Here is a 26,168-nt window from a genome sequence, read left to right as displayed (position 1 = left end):
TCTACCACCCCTTGACCTAAAACTTTGGCCTCTCAGTCTAGAATGCCCCACGAGGAGAAACATCCGCTCCACATCTACTTTGTCTATCCCCATTAGCATCTTATATACCTCAATTAGGTCTCCTCTCATCCTTCTATACTTTAGCGAGTATAGGCCTAAACTGCTCAATCTCTCCTCATAAGACAAGCCCCGCATCTCTGGAATCAATCTCGTGAACCTCCTCTGAACCGCCTCCAATGCAACTACATCCTTCTTCAAGTAAGGGGAGCAAAATTGTGCACAGTACTCCAGGTGCGGTCTCACCAATGCCTTGTACAGTTGCAACAATACTTCCCTATTTATATACTCTGTTCCCTTAGCAATAAATGCCAAAATTCCATTTGCCTTCCTTATTACCTGTTGTACCTGTATACTAGCTTTCAGCGATTCATGCACGAGGACATCCAGATCCCTCTGCAGTGAAGCATTCTGAAGTTTCTCTCTATTTAAATAATCAGTCGCCTTTTTGTTCTTCCGACCAAAATGGATAACCTCACACTTAGCCACGTTAAACTCCATCTGCCAAATTTTGGCCCATTCACCTAACCTGTCCATATCCATTTGTAAATTTATTTCTTCATTGCAACTTACTTTCCCACCTATTTTGGTGTCATCTGCATATTTAGCTATAGTACTTTCTTTCCCCGAATTAACAAAGTAATTAACATAGATTGTAAATAGTTGGGGCCCAGGGACCGAGCCCTGTGGCACCCCACTAGTTACAGCTTGCCATCCAGAAAAAAAGCTCATTTATCCCGACTCTCTGTTTTCTATTGGTTAGCCAATCCTCTATCCAAGCTAATATATTACCCCTAACTCCGTGTGATTTTATCTTATGTACTAATCTTTTGTGCGGCACCTTATCAAAGGCCTTCTGAAAGTCCAGATATGCTACATCTACAGGATCCCCATTATCCACTTTGCTTGTCACATCTTCAAAGAACTCTAGCAAAATAGTCAAACACGATTTACTCTTCATAAAACCATGCTGACTCTAATGGATTGCATTTTGACTTTCCAAATGCCCCATTACTACTTCCTTAATAATGGATTCCAACAGTTTCCCAATGACAGACGTTAAACTAACTGGTCTATAGTTTCCTACTTTCTGCTTCCCCCCCACCTTTTTGAATAAGGGCGTTACATTAGCATTTTTTCAACGCACTGGAACCTTTCCAGGGTCCAGAGAATTTTGGAATATTATAGCCAATGCATCCACCATCTCCACTGCCACTTCCTTTAAGATCCTGGGATGTAGGCCATCAGGTCCTGGGGACTTGTCACCCTTTCATCCCAATAGTTTACTCAGTGCTTTTTGTCTAGTGATGGTGATTGTTCTAAGTTCCTCTTTCTCTATACCCTTTGCACTACTTGTTACTATTAGGGTGGTACAAGTGTCTTCCACTGTGAAAACTGAGGCAAAATATTGATTAAGCGTCTCTCCCATTTCTGTGTTCCCCACTATTAACTCCGCAGTCTCACTCTCCAAGGGATCAACATTCACTTTAGCTACTCTCTTTCCTTTTATATACTTGTATAAGCTTTGGCTATCAGTTTTTACATTTTGCGCTAGTTTTCTTTCATAATTTACCTTTGCTCTTTTTATTATTTTTTTAGTAACCCTTTGTTGATCTTTAAAACTTTCCCAATCTTCCAGCCTGCCACTGACCTTTGCAATTTGGTATGCCTTTGTTTTTGAGAGATGAAATCCCAACTTCAACTGCAGTTCTTCACTAGGACAGTGATCAGTGATGCAGATTCCTGCACAAAGGTGAGGGTGTAGACACTTCCTAGGATGCTCCACCACTCAAAACACATAGTGAATTGGAAGCCACTAAAATTCTCTGAAAATCTGCCTGAATGGCAAATCCATGATTAATTTCTGTTGAGGTCTGTGCTCAACGTGAGGGATGTTCATACTGGATAATGGATCATTTTCATTTCAGTTGGTCAGCATCACCATGGGCAGGTACAGGTTAGATACAGAGTAAAGCTCTCTCTACACTGTCCAATCAAACACTCCCAGGGCAGGTACAGCATGGGGTTAAACACAGAGTAAAGCTCCCTCTACACTGTCTCCATAAAATACTCCCAATACAGGTACAGCATGGGGTTAGATACAGAGTAAAACTCCCTTTACACTGTCCCATCAAAATGTCCCAGGGCGGGTATTGCACTAGCTTAGATACAAAGTAAAGCTCCCTCTACACTGTCCCCATCAAACACTCCCAGGGCAGGTACAGCATGGGGTTAGATACAGAGTAAAGCTCCCTCTGCACTGTTCCCATCAAACACTCCCAAAGCAGGTACAGCACGGGATTAGATACAGAGTAAAACTCCCTCTACACTGTCCCCATCAAACACTCCCAGGGCAGGTACAGAATGGGTTAAGTGCAGAGTGAAGTTCCCCTAAAAGGTCCCCATCAAATATTCCCAAGAGTTTTGCAGCAAAATAGATGGCATACTGCATTGGAAGGAACCTTGTAGCATAGGCTGCAAATTTGTCAGGGGCGGGTGCACGGTTAAGACACAGAGAATAAAGGGAGGGTATATATGCTGATTGACGGGATGTTACAAGTGGTATTCCCCAGCAATCTGTACTGCAGACTTAGCTTTTCAGCATATTTATCAATGACTTGGTTGAGGGAATAGAGAAGTGTATGTTCAACTTTGTACATAGCACTAAGCACAATACGTAGTGCAGATGGGTGCAGGAAGTTACAAAGAAACATAAAAATATAAGCGGACAAAACTGGCTAATGGAGTTCAATGTGGGGGAGTGTGAATATACATATACACAATCCCAGACATTAGTGCAAAATATGAAAAAACAAAGAGGCTGGTGGAATGATGGCCTTTATCTCAAAGAAGCTGTAATCAAAGGCATAGAAGTAATATGACAGTTGTACAGAGCTTTAATCAAACCCCATTTCTGGACACCATACCTCAGTAAAGATATACTGGTTCACAAATTGATTGACATAAATTCACCATGACGATACTGGAGTCAAAAATATTAGACTATGAGGATAGATTGCATGAACGTGCCTAATATTCCCTTTCATATGGAAGATTGAGGAATGATCTAATTGAGGTTTTTCAAATGATAAAAGGATTCCATAATAGAGACAGAAAGTGTTTCCTGTTAAGGGGAATCCAGGACAAGGGGCATGATCTTAAAATTAGAGCTCAGCACAAATTTCCTTCCCCAAAAGGTTGTGCACATTAGGATAGTTGAAGCTCTCCAGACTAAGACCAATGATTGGTATCAGCGTACTGAAAATTTTCTCCCCACATCCCCATTCCCCTGTTCTTCATCCATTCAGCCCACTGACTCCATGCCAGCTGTCCACGGAGCAATCCAGTCAATCCCATTTCCCCACTCTATTCACGGTTCCCTGCAGGTTGACTTCTTTCAAGTGACCATCCAATTTCCTTTTGAAATTATTGATTTCAGCATTGTTCATTGCCACTCGCTGTATAAAAAGTTCTTCCTCACATTCCCCTGCATCTCATCTAAAATCTTAAAACTGCATCCTCTAGTCCTTGTACCATCAGCTAATGGGAAGAATTTTTCCTTTTCTACATTATCCAAACCTGTCAAATCTTGTACACCTCTATCAAATCTTCTTTGCTCCAAGGAGAACAACTCCAGTCTTTCTAACCTAACCTTGTAACTAAACCTCACCCCTGCCCCTCCTAATCCCTAGAACCATTCTGGTAAATCTCTTCTGCACCCTCTCAAAGAGCTTCACATCTTTCTTAAAGTTTAGTGACCAGAACTGGAAACAGTATTCTTGTTGGGGCCTAACCAGAGCTTTCTAAAGGTTCAGCCTAACTTCCCTGCTTTTGTACCAAATGCCTCGACTTATGTATACATGATAGTTTCTTAGAACAGTATGTTGGGGAACCAATTAGAGAACAGGATATTTTGGGTCTAGTCTTGTCAACGAGAAAGGGCTAATTAATAATCTCATTGCAAAGGAGCATTTAAGTGACTATAATGCGCTAGAATTTTACATGAAGTTTGAAAGTGATGTAGTTCAATCTGAAACTAAGCTCTTAAATCTAAACAAAGGAAACTACGAAGGTATGAGGAGCAAGTCGGCTGTGGTAGATTGGGAAACTATGTTAAAAGGTATGATGATAGACAGGCAATGGCTAGCATTTAAAGAATTAATACATGGATTACAACAAATTTATATTCCTTTGAGACCCAAAATCCCAGCAGGAAAGGTGATCTAACCGTGGCTAAGAAAAGTTAAATATTGTATGAGATCAAAGGAAGAGGTTAATAAAGTTGCCAAAACTAGGAAGCCTGAAGATTGGGAGCTTTTTAGAATTCAGCAAAAGGGGACCTAGAAACTGATAAAGAATGGGAAATTAGAATGTGACAGTAAACTAGTGAGAAACATAAAAACGGACAGTAACAACTTCTATAGGTCTGTAGAAAGGAAAAGATTAGCACGGACAAATATGGGTCCATTACACGCAGAGACAGGAGAATTTATAATGGAGAATAAGGAAATGGCAGAGCAAATAAACAAATGCTTTGTGTCTGTCTTCATGAAGGAAGATACAGAAAATCTCCCATGAATACTAGAGAAACAAAGGACTACTCAGAATGAGGAACTGAATGAAATTATTATTAAAAAAGTAATACTGGAGAAGTTAATGGCACTGAAAGTTGATAAATCCTCTGGACATAATGATCTACATCCCAGAGTGTTGAAAGAGATGGCTGCAGGGATAGTGGAAGAGTCAATGGTCATCTTCCAAAATTCTATTGAGTCTGGAACGATGCCTGCAGATTGGAAGGTGGCAAATGTAACTATTTAAGAAAGGAGGGAGAGAGAAAACAAGATACTACAGACCTGTTAGCCTGACGTCTAGAATCTATTATAAAGGATGTGATAACTGGATATGGGGGTGGGGGGTGGTTTAGAGCCTGAGGACACAGTTTCAGCATAAGGAGCAGGCCATTTAGCACTGAGGTGAGGAAGAGTTTCTTCACTCAGAGGGTGGCAAACCTTTGGAATTCTCCATCTCAAAAGGCTGTGGAGGCTTAGTCATTGAGTACGTTCAAGAATGAGATCAATAGATTTCTATGCATTAAAGACATCAAGGGATATGGGAATAGTGTGGGAAAATAGCATTGAGGTAGATTAGCCATGACCTAGTTGAATGATGGAGCAGGCTCGCGGGGATGAATAGCCTACATTAGCTCCTATTTCCTATGAAGCCCAAGATCCCATGTGCTCTCTCAATATGTCCTGCCACCTTTAAAGATCGATGAACCCCCAGGTCCCTCTGTCTCTGCGTACTCTTTAGAATTGTGTCATTTAGTCTATATTGCCTTCCCTATCCCTCCTGCCAAAATGTTTCACCACACACTTCTCTGTATTAAATTCTATCTGCCACTTGTCTGACCATTCTGCTAGCCTATCTACGTCCTGTTGCAGGCAATTATATCATCCTCACTATTTGCCATTCCTCCAAATTTGATATCACTGGCAACTTTTGAAATTTTTCTCTGTATTCCAATATCCAAGTCATTTATATATTATAAAAAAGCAGTGACCCTTGGGGAACACCAATGTCTACCATAGTCCAGTCTGAAAATCAACCAACTACTCGACTGGCTGTTTTCTGCCCTTCGGCCAATATTTAATCCATGTTGGCATTGACTCTCCTATTCCATGAGCCTCAATTTTGTTAATCAGCCTTTTCTGTGGTACCTTGTCAGGTACTTTCTTGAAATCTATATAGACAACATCCACTGCATTCCCTTTGTCAATCCTCTCTGTTACTTCATCAAAAAATTCAATTAGATTAGTCAAGCACGATCGGCCTTTTACAAATTCATGGTAGCTCTCCTTAATTAACCCAAACCTCTCCAAGTGGCTGTTGATTTTTTTCCCTGATTTTGGATTCCAAAACCTTACCCACCACTGATATTAAACTAACAAGCCTGTAGATGTTAAGACTGTCCTTGCACTCTTTCTTGAATAAGGGTGTTAGATTTGCCACTCTCCAATCCTCCCATATCTATGGAAGATTGATAGATTAAGGCAAGCCCTTCTGAACAATATATTCTTGTATATTAAGTGCCCGTCCTCACCATTTTTGAGGCAGGATTCCATTGTTTCTTCTTCATCATATGCTATTTGTGCTTGTAGCTCACCAACCTCAAATTACCACACTTTGTGTGTGAACATACATGCATTGTAATCCTATCTTTGCATTCCTCACAGTCCTCCTTAGTCTGCTTTTATCTAATATGGAACTACTTCCTTCTCTGGTACTGTCCAATAATCTCACTTTATACATTTATTTCTCTTTCCTACTTCGATTTACTGGTGCCCAATCACCATCCCCCCACTACCAACTTTGTTTAAACCCTCTCCAGCCACACTAGTGAATCTCCCAATGAGGGCAATGGTCCCAGTCCTGCTGAGATACAACCCATCCCTTATGAATAGGTGTCTTCTGTCCCAGAACTGGTCCTAAAGCCCTAAGAATCTGAAGCCCTCCTTCCTGCATCATGCTTCAAGCCATGCATTGATCCTCCCTACCTTCCTGTTTCTACACTGGAGGGTGCCTGGTACTGGGAGTAATCCAGAGATTGCTACCCATGAGATCCTACTTTTTAAACTTCTCCCTAGCTCATGAAAATTTGACCTCAGGGCCTGCCCTCAATACCTGCCCTCTCTATGTCGTTGGTGGCAACATGTACCACACAGCTTCTGGCTCACTCCCATCCCCCTATTCTGCACCCTCTCCATGATGCCCTTTACCCTGGCACCAGGGAGGCAACAGAGCATGCACAATAACAGTTAAAGAAATGCCTGTCTGCCTCCCTAACTATGGGGTCTCCTAAAGCAACTACAGTTCTAAGTTTTTCTGTTCCTTCCTGTACAATCCCTTGCCCACAGGGTGATGCACACCCAAAAAACTCCTGTACTATCTGCCTCTTCCTCATCTTATGGATGGCCACCCACCTACTATGCTGACCTCTCACTGCCTGCAAGGTGACCACTTCCTGGAACGTATGATCCAGGAAACTCTCGTCCTCCCTGCTGCTCCGTGGTGGCTCCAACTGCCCCTGAAGCTCAGAAATCCCACATACATAGTCACCAGACACATGGTGTAGGAATTGCAAAGAACAAGTCTCAGAAGCCCATCCATGAAGTAAACAAAAGCTCTGTTCCCAGTTAGTACCCTGTTTAAGCTATTAATTTTGATGAATACCTGTAGACCTGCTCTGTGTTTATACACTTACTAATTCATTTACTTCTCCCTCAGTCCCATTTCAGAGTACCTTTTCCCACACTGATTTAAATTTGTCTTTTCAAATATTTATTTCACTTCTCTTTCAAAGGCTTTTATGGATTCTGCTTCCATTACTGTTTCTGGTCAAGCATTCCACCCTGTTATCCATCCGAACCTAGTTCTTCACCTGTCCTGTCACCCTTAGGTGTTGTGTAACACAGGAAAACTTGCTGGAGTTAATAGAAAATAGAAGCAAGTTATATTCTGAACCCGTAAAACTTCTGTTACTGCAGGAAGGGAGTGGAAACGAAACAACAAAGTGTCTGAGTACTAATAGATACCAGGTACAATCATTCAAAGATAGGAGGGCTCACAATTTCTTCCCGAATGGAATAATCAGCATTTTCCAGATAATTCAGCATCTCTGCCACAATCTGCTGGGCATTGCTCCGGTCGCACATCCCATATAAGAGATCCACTGCTCTCTGTCGCACACTCACATCCCTCTCGGTCTGCCAAACAAACAGCAAAGTCAGTGACCCACGGGCTATTGGGCTATGACTGACCAACAGAGCAGGGCTTTCTTTAAGGTTAATGTTCAATCCCTCAATCTGATCTTTCACAACACCTGCCTCGGCAACAAAGGACAGAATTACAATCACGCTTTTTCCACTAAGACATTCAAATCAGTGCGCAAGTTCTACAATGCACAAAATTAGTTGGAGGGAAAAGATTAAAATGGAGATCCAAGTGTATTGGGACAGAAGAACTAAAGGAACTGGGCAGAAGAACTAAAGGAACTTCACAATTCTGATACTCAGTGATGAGTTAAAGTCAAAGTCTGTTCATGGGCCACACTGCGGAGCTTAGTAGGGGGTGCTTCCTGCAGAAGGCCAGGCAGGGGCAGAGGGCAGTGCAGAAATATAGATGCGCTGGTGTCTCTGCGTAAATGCAGGTGCATTGGGTAAAAATTGTTGTGCTGCTTACAGGTTTGACATATACAGGACCCAGGTATTTGGACAGACCAACTGTATTCTGCTATCTTCAGTGCCAAAAAGCGACACCTGTTGTAAAATGCCTCCTTGCCCACCCAGATGGTGCGTTTTTTGTAAATACAGTGTTGGGGGTAAAACCAGACAAATGCAGGGGGGTGGAGTAAGTGCAGTTACCTTGAGCGCATTGATGACTGTATCAATGTATGTCTTTACTGCCTCATGAGAGAATTCGGAGCTAGCTAGCAGCCACATGCTCTCCAGGGCCAGGTATCGCAGGTTGGTCTCACGATGTTGCAGGAATTGCCCCAGCTGATTACAAGCACGTACAAGTAGGTTGGGCTCACTATAAAAACACAATAATGTTATACAAAATAATGGGATCACTGTTATGAAACTGTCAACCAACCTTTAAACTGATTAAGCCAAAAACTTAACAGGAGCTTAAAAGGGGATTTACTGGAGGTTCTTACTGGAGGATTTACTGGAGATCCTTCTGGTTGGCAATCAAGTAATGAGGGGTCACCAATTTGAAACTGTCACTGAGTGAGTGAGGAGGGAGAAAGATGAGAGAATTTAGTTCATACAGAATAGCTGGTGTATGGTGAGATTGATGGGACAGATGATGAACATTTAAAGCAGATGCAGGAATATGGAGAAAAAGCAGGTCAAGGGATTAGTTTCGGAGCTCACACAGGCACAATGGACCAAACTGCGGCCTTCTATGCATCTAAGCATCAAAGATTCAATAGTGTAACAGGAATTTAGCAGCTAATGATTTTAAAAGTCTCATCCTTGTTTCCAAATCCCTCCATCTCTGTAATCTCCTCCAGCTCCACAACCCTCCAAGATATCTGCGCTCCTCTAATTCTCACCTCTTGTGCATCCCCAATTAAAATTGCTCCACCGAGAGAGAGGGCTGAGAGTGTGTGTGTGTGCGTGAGAGAAATGGCTGTGTGTATGTGTGAGTGAGTGAGAGACAGGGCTCATTGCATGAGGGTGTGTGGGGCCTGTGTGTGTGCGTGTGTGTGTGTGGTGTGTGGGCTGAGGGGATGGTGGGAAATGGGATGTGTGTGAGGGCTGAGGGGATGGATGTGTGTTTGAGGCTGAGGGGGTGGGAGTGTGAGAAGGTGGAGGAGTGGGGTTGTGTGAGGGGGCTGAGGGGATGGGGGTGTGAGAGAGGGCCCTAGCAAAACTGGAGTCAATGGGAATCAGGGCGAAAACTCTCTGCTGGTTGGAGTAATACCAAGCAGAAAGGAAGGTGGTTGTGGTTGTTGGAGACCAATCATCTAAGTTCTAGGACATCACTGCAGAGTTCCTCAGGCTCGTGTTCTAGGGCCACCATCTTCTGCTGCTTCGTCAATGAACTTCCTTTTATCATAGTTGGGGTCAGAGTTGGGGATGTTGACTGATGATTGCATAATGTTCAACACCATTCGTGACTCCTCAAATACTCAAACAGCCCATGCCCAAATGCATCAAGACCTGGACAACATTCAGGCTTGGGCTCATGAGTGGCAAGTAACATTCACGCTACACAAGTGCCAGGCAATGATCATCTCCAACAAGAGAGAATCTAAACATCGTCCCGTGTCATTCAATGGCATCATTTGGACTCATGTAGCCCATAAAATGAATCCGGTGCATCTGAAAACTAGAATGGACAGTGGAACTGGAGTAGGTTGTGCAGAATTAAAAAATGACTTGGACAAGATGTGTAACCAGATGTAATAAAGTTTGACTGGGCTGAGTCAAGAAGCAACGAGGAATCTATTTACAGATTGGAAGAAAATTATAACTATTGATCAATGAAAATGAATTAAGGATGAGATTTGTAGGTAATTAACAAGAGATCTGCCACAGTTGGAAAGCTGGAATAAGGGGACACATAATAAGGTAAACAGAAGACCACTTCAAGTTTCCCCCTTGTCATCTGCATAGCTCAGCTGACCCCAATTTTTGCAAGCATATTCTGCTCACCTGTCATGGTGAATGATAAGGCTAATAGCCTCGAACAGGACAGCATTCTTGATATTCGAATGCTGCACTTTCTTTGACTTGGGAGGCTCCTGAGCCTTGTTCAGAATAGTTTCAAGGCATTCAGTCAGACGCCCTCGGATAGCAGGATCCTCTGAAAGACACAGAAAAGGATAACTGCAACTCCTCATTTCAAGTATTAGGAGAGACTCTAAGTTACATTATAGAGCTCCATTAAGATTATAAAGTAGAACAGAATCTTTAAGAAAGCACCTAAATCCCTGATTTAATTCCTGATTTGTGCCAAGTTAGTTGATCGCAGATTTTTCCTGTAATTCTGAGCTGGAGAGGTAGAAACATTGGCCAGTGATTCTGCTCCAGTGAGCCCTGTTGGAAAGGGTGCAAGTACATCCCATATATACTCAAATAATGGTTGATCTTGTGTGTAGGTCGACCCCCGACACAAGCCAAAAAATCCAAACTCTTTGTACTTACCACCTGCTCACCGCTGAAGTCAAACTCGTCCCGGTGCAAACCTACCCACTGATAGAACCATAGAATAGCACACTATCGAACTGTTCAGCTCATGTCTGTATACATCAACACATCATGGCAAGGCTACCAACTTAAAGGTGCACGCTGCATTCCCACCAATGTCGCCCACTAATATAGCAACGTGGTATCAAGAAAGAACAGCAGATACAAACCCTGTTCAAACTTAAAGTCACAGAGACTGCAAAAAGATAAATAATTGTGCAGCGGCAACAGAATTCAAGATATCAGGGAAGAATGTTAGAGATAGGAGGAAGCTCATCACACAGCTTAGGCAGGTGCTGAAGAATATATATGCAAACAAGCCTAGCATGTGGCCGCAGTTGGAAATTGGAGTTGCAAAATGTATCAATGAAAATTGTCAGAATTGACACTCAGTTTCTCGTCGATCTATCTGAACCTTCGCCCTGAAACAGGTAAGAAAATCAGACATTGCAGATTTCAAAGCCAGCCCTGGATAATGTACCAGGTTTATGAAGAGAAACAACTTTGTACTGCGATAGAAGACCAAAGTGTCACAGTGTCTCTCAGCAGAACTTGTTGACAGGCTTATCACATTTCAGCAGTTTATAATCAAACATCAGTAAAAGAATGGATACAGGTTCGCCTGTATTGGGAACTCAGATGAAGGACCCAAGAATTTTAACATGCCAGCCAGCCAAATGGTGAACAGTGTCTGGAAGATATAATAATTTTCATAATGCTTTTGGAGTTTATTGTAGACTAATAGCAGGGTCTGTCTGTGTGTGTGTGTGTGCGCGTCTTAATTGAATTAAAGACAGCTGGTCTGAAGGCTTTGATGTAAGAAGAGAAGCTAGGTTTGAAATACTAAATAGGTAAACATTTGTGAAGTTTTAGAATGCGAGGTGTAAAGGGAACATTTGCATTTTTAAATAAACCAGAGTAGCTTGAATTCAAAAGGGGGGTGAAATGTTACACCTAGCAAGAAGTTAAGAAACAGTAATCTTTCCCAAAGATTACTGGTAAAATTAGTACTATGGTAGATTTTTATTATTAGAGAGGTAGAGTCTAAAGACATAATGAAATAATGGGAATTTGCATTCAAAGGGGAAAATATGTATAAAGTGCAGAAGGCTATGTGTAAGGGCAGGCATTTTAAGATCTAAGATACATGTGAAAAGCCTCCAGCATCTAAGCATCAAGCTGCTGTATACAAAGAACTGAAGTTAAGAAAACTCACTTTGATTTCGACAGGTCAGGGTCTCGTGTTGCTTTGCCTGGGTCTGTTGAAATCTATGTTGTTTTACTCTTACCTTAACGGGGGTTTAACTGGGAGTTAGATTAATCAAGGGAGCTGGGAGTTATCATAGTAGTAACTTGTATACCTATGTATTTGCTTAAAATCATTTCTTTTATTAATAAAGGTTTAATATAGTTTTGTAAAAACCCTCTAAGACTCAGTGGACTATTTACTACTGAATTCAAGGCACGTATCTCGAAATAAATATACAAATTGCAAAACAGTTGAGGCAATTGTTTGATGTTTCCCTTTAGGATTTGAGCAGCTCAGCATTTACCATTGGCTGTGCCATAACAAAATTGGGGGCTCTTTGTGGGATGTATCTGATCCTCCTTGATTGGTTTAGAGCTGGTGAATCTTAAAGTTACGAGTGAGAGAAGCACTTTGAATTCAGGAATTGATATGAGGTAATTTTAAAGCGGTGAGACTGCAAAAATGGCTGTATCCATGGCTTAAACCTTTTTGGAAGTAGAAGATGTAACTCTGATTGGGTTGCAAAAAATATCTAAGGGTAAGTTAACAGAGTTGGCGGATAAGTTGCAGTTGAGGTTACCTGTAGGGGCAAAGGAAACAGACATAATTCAAGTGTTGGAACAACATTTGAAGTTGGAAGTGATACCTGACAGCTGGAGGTAGTGTGACCTCAGTTAGAAATGAAGAGGCCCGAATTTGAACAAGTAAACGAACTGAGAAAACTTGAACTGGAGGAAAATGAAAAGGAAAAAGAATTGGAAATGAAAAAAACTTGAACTAGAGGCAGCAAAAAAAAAGGGAAAAAGAGAGATTATTTCAAAAAGAAATGGAAATGAGAAAACTTGATCTCCAAAGGGAAAAGTTAGCAATGGAAGAGAGAATGAAGAGACAGGGAGTATTGGCTTAAAAGCTGGATTTTAAAAAGGAGACATCAGATTCTGAGGAAAGTTCTGATGATGAGAAAACTTTTATCCTAAAACCCAGTGGGGAGATGTTCAAATTTGTACAAGCTCATCCAAAATTTGAGGAAAGAGGTGTTGAAGCATTCTTTATTTCACTTGAGAAGATAGCTAAGCAGATGAAATGGCCACAGGAGAACTGGGCATTATTGTTACAATCCAGGTTGGTGGGTACAGCACATGAAGTTTATGCTTCACTGTCAGAAGAAATGTCAGTGAACTATGATGTGGTAAAAAAAAAGACTATTTTGAGTGCATATAAGTTGGTTCCTGAGGTATACAGGCAGAAATTTAGGAATACGGAAAAACAGCCTGGGCAAACTTATATTGAGTTTGAAAGAGTAAAACAAAATAATTTTGACCGATGGATATGGGCAGTAAAGATGGAAATGACATATGCAGCTCTCAGAGAGGCAACTCTTTTGGAAGAATTTAAAGACTCAATTCCTTTGATAGTGAGAATTCATGTGGAAGAACAGAGGGTTCAAACGGTAAGAAAAGCAGCAGAGAAAGCTGATGATTATGAGTTAGTTCATAGAGCTAAACCTTTTTTTGTCACCTTTCTAAATCAGAAAAGGATAGAAAGTGGGAAGGTGAAAGGAAGGTGGGTAGTCAGGGGAGAGGAGTAGCTGGAAATTCCCAGGAAGTTTTTTTCTCAGATCAAAAAGGAAGGTGCTGAGGGTAGAGGTGACACTTAAAAATTGAGGTGTTTTCATTATAATAAAGTTGGACATATGAAGCCAGTGTGTTGGAAATTGCAGGGAAAATCTGTTGGGATTATTGGGGTGCAGAAAAGTTCTTGAAGTAAAAGTATTGTAGGTTCTGAGGTTCAGGCACAGGAAAAACCAGAGGTTTGTGTACAGGTAAAGCAGGAAGAATCGGTGATAGGTAAAGAAGTGGGAATGTGTTCAAAATTTACCCAAGAGAATTCTGAGGAGCAGAATGCAGAAATGTTTAAAGATTTTCTGTGTGAAGGGAAAGTCTTTCCACGTGTCCAGGGTGGAGTAGGTAAACATGTTAAAATTTTAAGAAACACAGGGGGTAGTCAATCCTTAATGTTGTGGGATAGTGATATTTTTTGTTCAGAGGGAGTAACGCAGGAGCAGGTGATAATAAGTGGGGTTCATGGAGAGGCTAAACCTATTCCATTGCGGAAGGTGAATTTAAGGAGTAAGTGGAAAACAGGCAAAGTCATTGTTGGAGTGGTGGAAAAATCGCCCATTGCAGGGGTTCAATTTATTTTGAGTAATGATGTAGCTGGGTTCCAGATGTGAGTGATGCCTATGGTAGTTGAGATATTTGTAAAAGTGTTTTCAACAAAAGTGTTGCAGAAAGAGCATCCTGGATTGTTTCCAGATTGTGTGATAACAAGATCACAGGCTCATAGGATGAAACAAGAAGAACAGAAAGTTCAAAGGCAGAGAGAAGATGTGGAAGTCCAATTAGCTGGCACTGTTTTTGATGACATTGTTCAGGAAGAAAGACTGGAAGACAATGCAGCTGAGGTGTTTAAGTCAAGGCAGATGGTGGAGTTGCAGAAAAAGGATTCTCAAATAAAACAGCTATATCAGACAACTTACTCAGAAACAGAGGCAAAATGTATTACAAAATGTTATTACCTTAAAGGTAATGTTTTAATGAGAAAATGGAGGCCTTATTATTCTTCAGCAAATGAAAGCTGGAGGGAGGTGCATCAGATTGTAATACCATTTGGACATAGAACTGAGATTCTGAGGATAGCTCATGAAATTCCAATGGGGGGATATTTAGGAATTAGAAAGGCACAGGCGGAAGTACAAAAACATTTTTATTGGCCTGGATTGCTTAGGGATGTAATCAAATTATGTAGAACATGTCACACATGTTAGGTGATAGAGAAACCAAAGGCAGTGATTAAGCCAGCACCTTTAATTCCAATTCCAACATTGGAAGAACCTTTCACTAGGGTCATGATTGATTGTGTAGGACCCCTCCCTAAGACTAAAAGTGGAAATTAGTACTTAGTGACAACAATTGATGTGTCTACAGGGTTTCTTGAAGCGATAACTTTGAGAAATATTACAACAAAGAAAATCATGGAAGAGTTGACTAAGTTTTTTTTAAAAGATATGGTTTACCTAAAGAAATACAATCAGACCAGGGTTCAAATTTCATGTCAATCAGACTAGGGTTCAAATTTCATGTCACAGCTGTTTAAGGAAGTAATGAACAGTTTGGGAATAAAACAGTTTAAGTCAACAGCTTACCATTCTGAGTCACAAGGGGCTTTGGAAAGATGGCATCAAACTCTAAAAGCTACGATGAGGGCATATAGTTAGGATTATCCACAGGATTAGGGTCGGAGAATTCTAATCATGTTATCTGCTATTAGGGACGCTCCTAATGCACCTACTGGTTTTAGTCCTTTTGAACTAGTTTATGGTCGTGAGGTAAGGGGACCACAAATTAATTCATGAGAAATTGGCGGATCAAAATTTGGGAACTACTCTCCTGGATTATGTATCAAACTTCAGTGAGAGATTGGACAAAGAATGTGAATTAGCTAGGGAACATTCAAAGATGTCACAGCACGGTGACTCGTTAAAGGCAAGATTTAATGGGCCTTACAGGACTAAGAAACTGAGTGAAGTAAATTATTTAATAAATACTCCAGATAGAAGAAAGAAGCAGAGGGTATGTCATGTAAATATGCTCAAAAGTACTTTGACAAGGAACAGGACAAAAGGAGGTGTTAGTGGTGGTAAATAAAGGGAAAGTGGTAGAAATGCAGGATTCTGAAATTGATTTTCCTGCAATTAAATCAAGTTTCAAAATGATATAATTGAGTCTAGTTGCAGTAACTGGAGTACACCTATTGTGCTTGTACCGAAACTGGGTGGAACACAAAGACTGTGTGTAGACTATCGAAAGGTGAATGTGGTGACAAAAGTGGATTCATATCCTATACCAAGGTTGGAAGATTGCATTGGGAAAATGGGACAATCAAAGATTTATCACAAAGATTGACTTGCTAAGAGGATATTGGCAAGTACCGCTATCAGAGACAGCAAAGGAAATATCTGCTTTTGTGACGCCAGATGGACTTTGTCGGTTTAAAGTCTTGCTGTTTGGTTTGAAAAAAGCACCTGCACATTTCAAAAACTGACAAAGTAATTGCAGGTCTGAGCAAATATGTTGTTTATATTGACGACGTGATCGTTTTCAGTCAGACATGGGAGGAGCATTTACAACATCTGGAAGAATTACTTAATCGATTGCAAGCTAATTTGGTGATGAACTTGGCTAAAAGTGAATTTTCAAAAGCGCAAGTTACATATCTAAGCCATACCATTGGACATGGTTAAGGTGGCTCCAAGAGATGTGAAAGTCAAGGCTATCATGGATTTCCCCGTGCCTACAACAAAGCACGAAGTTCTGATATTTCTGGGCACGAGTGAGTTTTACCAGAAATTTGTACCAAATTTTAGCAGTGTGGTTGCTCTATTGAATTATTAAAAAAAACAAGAAGTTTCAATGGACACAGGAGCGTCAGAAGGAATTTGGCAGTTTGAAAACTGTATTAACTATGACACCAATTTTGGCAGTACCAAATTATGCCAATCAATTTAAGTTGGCTGTTGATGCACGTGCTATAGGCATTGGGGCCGTACTGTTACAAGGCGACGACAGTGGAATTGGAAAACCGATCGGGTATTTTTCACAAAAATTGAATGTACAACAAAGAAGACATTCAACGATTGAAAAGGAAACTTCAGGTCTGGTGTTAGCATTGCAGAATTTTGAAATTTACATTGCAAGCAATTCATCAGAAACAATTGTTTATATAGACCACAATCCTTTAAAGTTTCTGGACAAATTTCGAGGCAAAAGTGCAAGGCTATTCAGATGAAGTTTTTTGCTGCAAACATTTAATCTACAAATTATACATGTAACTGGACAAGAAAATCTGATGGCAGGTGCTTTGTCAAGAGTTTGAAGCTTAAAGAGAAAAATTGGACATTTAAAAACTGAACACGACTGGAATGATTTGTTGATACGAAGGGTTTATATATATATTATGTTAATACATGCACCTAGTAATGTAATAGTGTAATAAGTTTCGAGCTAATATAAGATAGGTTCAGAAAATGAAGTCATCATTTCAAATTATTTTTTTAATAAGGAGGGAGATGTCAGGAAGATATAATGCTTTTCATAATGTTATTGGAATTTATTGTAAAATACAATAATAATGGGGAGTGTGTGTTTGTGGGGGGACTTAATTGAATTAAAAACAGCTGGTCTGAAGGCTTTGATGTAAGAAGAGAAGCTAGGTTTGAAATGCTAAATAAGTAAACATGGGTGAAGTTTTAGAATATGAGGTGTAAAGGGAACATTTGCATTTTTAAATAAACCAGAGTAGCTTGAATTCAAAGGAGGAGGTGAAATGTTACACCTAGCAAGAAAAAGTTAAGAAACAGTGTGTTTATTTTTCCCAAAGATTACTGGTAAAATTAGTATTATGATAGGTTTTATTATTAGAGAGGTAAAGTCCAAAAACATAGTGAAACAATGGGAATTTGCATTCAATGGGGAAAACATGTATAAAGTGCAGAAGGCTGTGTGTAAGGGCAGGCATTTTAAGCTCTAACACACGTGTGAAAAGCCGCCAGCATCTAAGCCTCAAGCTGCTGTCTACAAAGAACTGAAATTAAGAAAACTCACTTTGAATTTGACTGTTCAGGGTCTGGTGTTGCTTTGCCTGGGTCTTTTGAAATCTACGCTGTTTTACTCTTGCCTTAACAGAAGTGTAACTGGGAGTTAGATTAATCAGGGGTGCTGGGAGTTATCATAGTAGTAATTTGTAGACCTATGTATGTACTTAAAATTATTTCTTTTATTAATGAACATTTAATTTAGTTTTGTAAAAACCCGCTAAGACTCGGTGGACTTAATACTACTGAATTCAAGGCATGCACCTCGAAATAAATATACAAATTGCAGAACAGTTGTGGCAGTTGTTTCAAGTTTCCCTTTGGGATTTGAGCAGCTCAGCGTTTACCACCAGCTGTGTCATAACTGCAGAGTTGGAGAGAAAACAGGGTTACTGAAGGCAACTAGCCATGAAAACAGTAGATTCAGTCATGAACACTTCAATCACAGAAAATGGCTTATCTTCAACAACTAAACATCCTAGAAGAATTTGCATTTTAAAAGGCGCTGTTTCTGACAGGGTTAATGCTTGAACTCTGATTGTTTTTCTTGGAAGAGACATCCATTTACAAGAAAAGGCATTTAAACAGTTGTAAAGAAACTAAAAGTCCTGACCCTGGTCAACCGTGTACAAAGGAGGTCACATGGTATTTTCTGGCTCTGGAAAAAAAGCTATGCCTAAAACTGCATTTGAAGTGGGTTTTTCTTTTGCTTTTGAGAAGAGAAGGTCCAACTGCTTGTGAGGAAGACAGCAGCCTTTTTGCAGTCCAGCGCCAGTCCACAGCCAGAAGTGAATAAAAGCTGCTCCTGAGTTGCTCTATGTGCTGGATTTGAGTACCCTTGAGTGTTCCTCGAGCCCATCTGAAAAGCAGTACAAAAGTCAGCAATTGTTTCGCAGACCAACCGTATAACCCGGATGCCATTTCAAGGATTCCACCGTGTACACATTTCCCCTTTAAACCACTGACTTTGAACCTTTGGCAGAATTCTTCTGCTTTTATTTTTTGTGTGCGTGTGAGACTTATTTCGAAAGACCTTCATATTTCATACTGTATGTTAATAAGCTTTGCCTTTCTATTTAATAAGTCTGGTTTTATAATACACTAGTAATTTTATTGTTTATTGAGAAAAACTGGTCATTGAGAGGTCATTCTGAAAACACATATTTGGCCGTATAGCTAGCTTGGGAAATCATTTAAATATATGTTGTGACCCGTGGACTAGTGGGACGAGAGGCAGACAGTGCACTCCTACCAGCCCAGTCGTAACAATTCACAGTTGTGCTGTTGTGCATGTCCGGTGGGACAAAGCTTAAGCCAATCGTGAAATTTGAGATAAACGCTCCCAAAACAGCAAATCCCAAAGGCGTGGTCATCCGCGTTCACAATAAAGGATGGATGGATGAAGATGGCTTGAGAATATGATGAAAGAACGTTTGGAGTTTCCAACCAATAGGATTACGAAAAGAAAAAAGTCTTCTCATCTGGGATACGTTCAAATCATACCTCGTTAATGACTTTGTTGCTGAAGTTAGATCACAAAACAGTGACACTGCAGTGGTTCGCAGTGGTCGAATCAGGCTTGTTCAACCATTGGTGTCTCTCTAAACAAACCCTTCAAGAATTGAGAACAAAGTGCAATGACTGCACGATTGGTGGTGAGAAGACATTCACCAAGGAGGCAGCCCTACGGGCTCTGATGTTAGCAACCCTGTGTGAATGGGTTGAAGAAGCCTGGGATGAAATTGGAACAGCGGCTGTCATCAAATCATTCAATAATGTGGGATATCCAATGCACTTGATGGCATATAAGGTGATTATTAGTGGATATGGCTGATGATGATGTGGTTGCTGGTGAAGATGATGTTGATGATCCATATAATGATGCCAATCAAGGAGATTAGGACTTGTTATTTTGTTGTGAAGACAAGGAGGGCAGCAATTTTTATGGATTTTAATACACATTGAGTGCATGCTTTGCTGCCAATGAACAAAAACTGTATGAAATTGTATAAATTTTTATATATGGCTTTTCTATTTGATTAGTGTACACAAATTAATGTCTGTTTCTACTGTGGTTATTACTTATTTACAAATAAAAATTCAATCATAAAAATACTTCTCGGATTCATTTGCGCTACTTTTGGAGGCGGGGTTCGTGGGAACAATCTCCAACCTGGTAATGCTGTGATAGTGTGAGGATTTCATCCCCTTGAAAATATTACTCGTGTACTTTTTTGGCTAAAAGTTGAGTCTTAAAAACTCGAATTTTACATGAGTATACATGGTGTTACCCAGTGAGACCCTCGTGGCCAGCAGCTTTCTGCTATGTCATCCAAATCGCCACTCTTCATTAGTGAGCCCAGTGAGTGACAACAAACAATTCACCACAAGATACACAGATCAAGGACAAAACATGGGGTCATTTGCTATAAACAGATTGCTCGAAAATGGATGATGGTGTTATCCATGAAAATGATTATAGTTCACCCCAGCGGCGAACTGGGTGGCTCCCCTGGCAGAGGTATGGATGGCCTCACCTGGTGGAGGATAGCACTGCAACAGCCGAAGAAGCTTCACTGAAAGCCAAGGTGCCGGGACAAAGTAATAGGTGTAGTCCTGGAGGTCAGTCGAAGCAGATGATACAATCTGAAATAACAAAAAGTATGAACAGTTTAAATAAAGGCAGGAAGTCCTATGCAACCTGACCAAACCAACCAAGGGACCCATCATCAAGATAGTGTGATCCTATTCTTTTTCAATCACACATCAAGACACTTCATTTAAAAAATTGCCACTGAGTATTAACAGCCATTTTTCAATTGATGAATCAAGTATTCTAACCATTCTAGTATCCACAGGCCTAGCTTGCCTACATCACAATCACTGCACTGTTAAGTGCACAGTGCTTCAAGATGTCACTCAGCACCATATAATTTCTAATCCTTGTTTTCAGAGTAGCTACTGTAATGGAAGGTCGTCACGAGTGTATGAAAACCCTTATTCAAACATCAACGTGTCATACAGGGAGTCAGATAAGAATGCCAAATATCATGAGAGTAGAGAACATAAACAAGGTGAGCGAATTGAAGTACTAAAGATCATCAAAAGAGTTAATGGGTAGATAGAGAGAAATTATTTTCTCCAGTGGCAAAGTGCAGAGTCAGGAGACATAACCTTAAAATTAGAGTAAAGCCATTTTAGGGTGATGTCAGGAAGTACCCCATCACAAAAAGACGACTGCAAATTGAGAACTCTCGTCTCCAAAATGTTTTTGAGACTGAGGATGAATTGATAATTTCAGAATTCGTGCTCCACATGACAATATTCACATTCCTACACTAACCTATACTCCACACTACAATATTCACAATCCCACACTAAACTATACTCCACACTACAATAATCGCAATCCCACATGAAAATATACTCCATATGAGCATAAGAAAGAGGAGCAGATTTAGGCCATTCGGCCGCTCAAGCCTGCCCCACCATTCAATAAGATCATGGCTGATCTGTCCCAGGCCTCAACTCCTCTTTTATGCCAGCACCACATAGCCCTCAACTCACTGATATTTCAAAAATCTATCTATCTCCTCCTTAAATACTTTCAGTGATCTAGCCTCCACAACTCTCTGAGGTAGAGAATTCCAGACATTCACTACCTCAGCGAAGAAATTCCTTCACATGTCAGGTTTAAATGAGTGCTCCCTTATTCTGTAACGACGGCCCTTAGTTCGAGATTCCCCCACTAGTGGAAACATCTTCTCAACATCTCTACACAACAATGATCACATTCCCGCACTAAGCTGTACTCCACACTACAATATTCACCATTCTCACACTAAACTATACTCCACTCTACAATATTCACATTCCAAAACTAAACTAGTCTCCATACGACAATATTCACATTCCCACACTACAATATTCATATTCCTACACTAAACTATACTCCACACTACAATATTCATATTCCTACACTAAACTATACTCCACACTACAGTGTTTACATTCCCACACTACAGGATTCACATTCCCTCAGCAAACTATACTCCGCACGACAGTAATCACATTCTCACACTAAGCTACAGTCCACACGGCAATATTCACATTGAGACGCTAAACTATACTCCACACTAAAATATTCACATTCCCACACACGGGATTCACATTCCCATACTAAACTATACTCCACACTACAATATTCACATTCCCAAACTAAACTATTCTCCACACGACAATATTCACATTCCCACACTAAACTATACTCCGCAATACAGGATTCACATTCCTGCACTAAACTTTACTCCGCACTAGAATAATCACATTCTCACACTAAACTACAGTCCACAAGGCAATATTCACATTCTAACATTAAACTATACGCCACACTACAGGATTCACATTCCCACACTAAACTATACCCCACACTAAAATATTCACATTTCCACACTTATCCATACTCCACACTGTAGGATTCACATTCTCACACGAAACTATACAACACACAACTATATTCACATTCCCACACTAAACTATACTCAACACGACAATATTCACATTCCCACATTAAACTATACTCCACACTATAAGATTCACATTCCAGCACTAAACTATACTACACACTACAACATTCACATTCCCACACTAAACTATACTCCACACTAAAATATTCACATTCCCACACTAAACTATACTCCACATTATAGGATTCACAGTCCAGCGCTAAACTATACTACACACTACAACATTCACATCCCCACACTAAACTATACTCCACACTAAAATATTCACATTCCCACACTAAACTATACTCCACACTATAGGATTCACATTCCAGCACTAAACTATACTACACACTACAACATTCACATTCCCACACTAATCTAGACTCCACAGTAAAATAGTCACATTCCCACACTAAGCTATACTCCACACTAAAATATTCACATTCCCACACTAAACTGTACTCCACATGACAAAATGCATACTCACACTAAACTATACCCAACACTACAATATTCACATTCCAAAACTAAACTGTACTCCACACTAAAATATTCACATTCGCACACTAAACTATACTCCACACTACAATATTCACATTCCCAAACTAAACTATACCCCACACTAAAATACTCACATTCCCACCCTAAAGTATACTCTACAGTATAGGATTCACATTTCCCCACTAAACTATGCTACACAATACAATATTCACATTCCCACACTAAACTATACTCCACGCTACAATATTCACATTCCAAAACTAAACTAGACTCCACATGACAATATTCACATTCCCACACTCCAACAATCATATTCCTACACTAAACCATACTCCACACTACAATATTCACATTCCCACGCTACAGGATTCGCATTCCCATAGTAAACTATACTCCGCACTACAGTAATCACATTCTCACACTAAGCTACAGTCCACACTGCGATATTCACATTCCAACACTAAACTATACTCAACACAACAATATTCACATTCCCACACTAAACTATACTCCACACTATAGCATTCACATTCCCACACTAAGCTATACTCCACACTACAGGATTCACATTCCCACTCTAAACTATACTCCACACTTTCGCATTCATAGTCCCACACTAAACTATACTCCATACTACAATATTCACATTCCCACACTAAACTATACTCCACAATACAATACTGGAGGAACAGCACTTCATCTTCCGACTAGGCACTTTACAGCCTTTCGGACTGAATATTGAGTTCAACAATTTTAGATCATGAACTCTCTCCTCCATCCCCACCCCCTTTCCAATCCCCCTTTTTTCCAATATATATGGATTTTTCTTTTCCCACCTATTTCCATTATTTTTAAATGTATTTCCATCCATTATTTTATCTCTGCCTTTTAGCCTATTTCGATCCCTTCCCCCCACCTCACCCCCACTAGGGCTATCTGTACCTTTATTATCACATTTCTTAGATAATAACACCAGCTTCAACACCTCTTTGTGCTTTTGTCTATGACATCTCTTGGTTATCTCCACCTATCACTGGCCCTCTATTCAGCTCTACCTGTCCCACCCTTCCCTTAAACCAGCTTATATTTCACCTCTTTTCTATTTTTCCTTAGTTCTGTTGAAGAGTTATACAGACTCGAAACGTTAACTGTGTTCCTCTCCGCAGGTGCTGTCAGACCTGCTGAGTTTTTCCAGGTTTTTTTTTTTGGATTTCCAGCATCCGCAGTTTTTTGCTTTTATCTCCACAATACAATATTCATATTCCCGCACTAAACTACACTCTACACTACAATAAACTATACTCCAGACTACAATATTCACATCCCCACATCAAAGTACAATCCACACTACAGGATTCACATTCCCTCTTAAAACTTCACAGCACCCTATAGACTTCTCGTTCCAGCACTAAATTTTATCACATCCTCCAGAGCTGATGTTCCCAAACCACAATGCTCCCTGTCACTTAGGACTAGAGTTTCATAGGAATCAATGCCGGCCTTACCAGTGCACTTACATGCCACGGCTGAATAAAAAATAGATAGGTCATGCCTAGTGTATCTGGTTTCATTTTCCAAAGGTAGTGATAAAGTAGTGGACAGGGGACTGCCAGTGATGTTATTTACCTGGGCTATCAGAGAGACATCTTGCAATGTCTTGCAATTATCTGTGTTGGGGGTTCATCTATTCATTGTATTCTTTAACGACTTAGATAATATGATAAAAGGCTATATATATATAAACTTGACACAAAGATAGGCAGTATTATGAGTTGTGTAGATGGAAGCACAAAATTAAATAGTATTACTGATAGATTAAATGAATGGGTAAAAAATGTGACAAATGGATTTCAATGTAAATAAATGTAAGGTTATCCATTTTGGACCTAGAAAGGATAGAACAGGATACTTTTTAATTGGTGAAAAATTAGAATAAGTGGAGGTTCAAAGAATTTGAGGTCCAGGTACACGGCTCATTAAAATGACATGAGCGGGTACAAAACTAAATCAAAAGGGCTCGTGGAATGCTGCTCCAACTAGAAGTTGGTAGAAGATGTGCTTCAGCTACACAAAGCCCTGGTTAGACCACACCTAGGGTGTTGTGAGCAGATCTGAGCACCAAGCACTTAGAAAGGATGCATTGGCCTTAGAGGGAGTGCAGGATAGCTTTACTAGAACTGTAGTCAAAGGGCAAAAAACTACAAGGAACAAATAAATAAACTAGGGTTGTATTCCTTGGAATTTAGAAGGTTATGGAGCAGTTTGATCAAAGGGATAGATTGGTAGAAACCATTTCTGCTCATTGGGGAGACTAGGACTGGGCACATAGTCAAAATAATTCAGAGTCAGGCCTTTTAGTGTTGAAATTAGGAAATGTTTCTTCATGAAAAGGGTGACAAGAAGCTTGGAACTCTCTTCTGCAAAATGTAACTGCTGCGAGATCAATTCCCACACTAAACTACATCCTGCCCTATAGGATTCATGTTCCCACAATAAACTATACTTGACCCTCCAGGGTGTGTGCAGTTGCGCTCTTTTTCATTTTACATTTCTCATTCATGTTAGCTGACAGTGAAGTGCTACACATGAACAAAGCAAAAGAACGTATTACCCGACTCAGCCTTGAAATCGCCATGGAAACACAAGTTTTAAACTCTTCAGGGTTCTTCTGCGCAAGTATGGTGATCAGACTTGTAGCAGCAGTTACAACGCCCTGGATGGAGGAGACATAGGGCAATCAAAAAAACTATAATGATCCTTCAGTGATTATACGTTATTGGAAGGAAATCTTGAATGGTGTTACCAAGTGCTGGTCATTCAAAAGATGAACCACTCGTGACGTCCATTCTTCCATGGGTACCAGATCAGGAGATGTCCTGTACAACCGCAACAGACATAGAGCAGCACTCTGCTTCGCACTGTCCATAGTATCCCTGAAACGTGAATATACAACCTATAACAGAGGAAACAACACAACCCAACCACTCCTTTCTTAGGCTGACAAAAAGTAACACTGGAACTGAAAATCTTCAAAATGCACACCAACATCTGAAAGATTACCTCTTCAGCAAAACTTGCAAAGAGTCACACCCAAAGCAGCAAAATGGTTTGCTCATCCAGAGGCTGTTGGAACCTGCTGTGTATATTACAAATTAGCAGTGATTGCTCAATTACTTTGAATGTGTTCTCTAAATGCTGCTGCCTTGCCTCCCTATAAAATAGCACACTGTATCCCTGCCATATCCATCTGATAATATGGTCAAGACCAGAAATGTGCCACACAGGAAACAGTGAGCACAGCCAAACTTGATGTAACAATCAAGCTCCAATAGTGTCAGAAGTTTAACTGGGATTGTCCAAGTTACTAACTAGCTCTTCCTTTCTCTTGCACATTAATGATAAGGCCCAAAATAATGATGTGGAAATGACAGCTCACACCA

General features: G+C 40.3%; 1 protein-coding gene across 1 annotated transcript in view; it reads right to left on the bottom strand.

The window, feature by feature from the left end:
- Positions 1 to 26,168, bottom strand: part of LOC144684694 (AP-2 complex subunit alpha-2-like) — a 103,821-nt gene that overhangs the window by 59,027 nt on the left and 18,626 nt on the right. Inside the window, exons 5-10 of the mRNA XM_078548817.1 lie at positions 25,532 to 25,661; positions 25,340 to 25,441; positions 20,257 to 20,365; positions 10,284 to 10,434; positions 8,481 to 8,649; positions 7,686 to 7,823 (exon numbers count right to left, since the gene is read on the bottom strand). Coding sequence (XP_078404943.1) covers positions 7,686 to 7,823; positions 8,481 to 8,649; positions 10,284 to 10,434; positions 20,257 to 20,365; positions 25,340 to 25,441; positions 25,532 to 25,661 — 799 coding nt within the window. The remainder of the gene's footprint in view (positions 1 to 7,685; positions 7,824 to 8,480; positions 8,650 to 10,283; positions 10,435 to 20,256; positions 20,366 to 25,339; positions 25,442 to 25,531; positions 25,662 to 26,168) is intronic.

Source organism: Cetorhinus maximus, chromosome 9 (genome assembly GCF_964194155.1).
Source record: "Cetorhinus maximus chromosome 9, sCetMax3.hap1.1, whole genome shotgun sequence".
In the NCBI taxonomy this organism is placed as follows: domain Eukaryota; kingdom Metazoa; phylum Chordata; class Chondrichthyes; order Lamniformes; family Cetorhinidae; genus Cetorhinus; species Cetorhinus maximus.
This window is presented reverse-complemented; position numbering and strand designations above follow the sequence as displayed.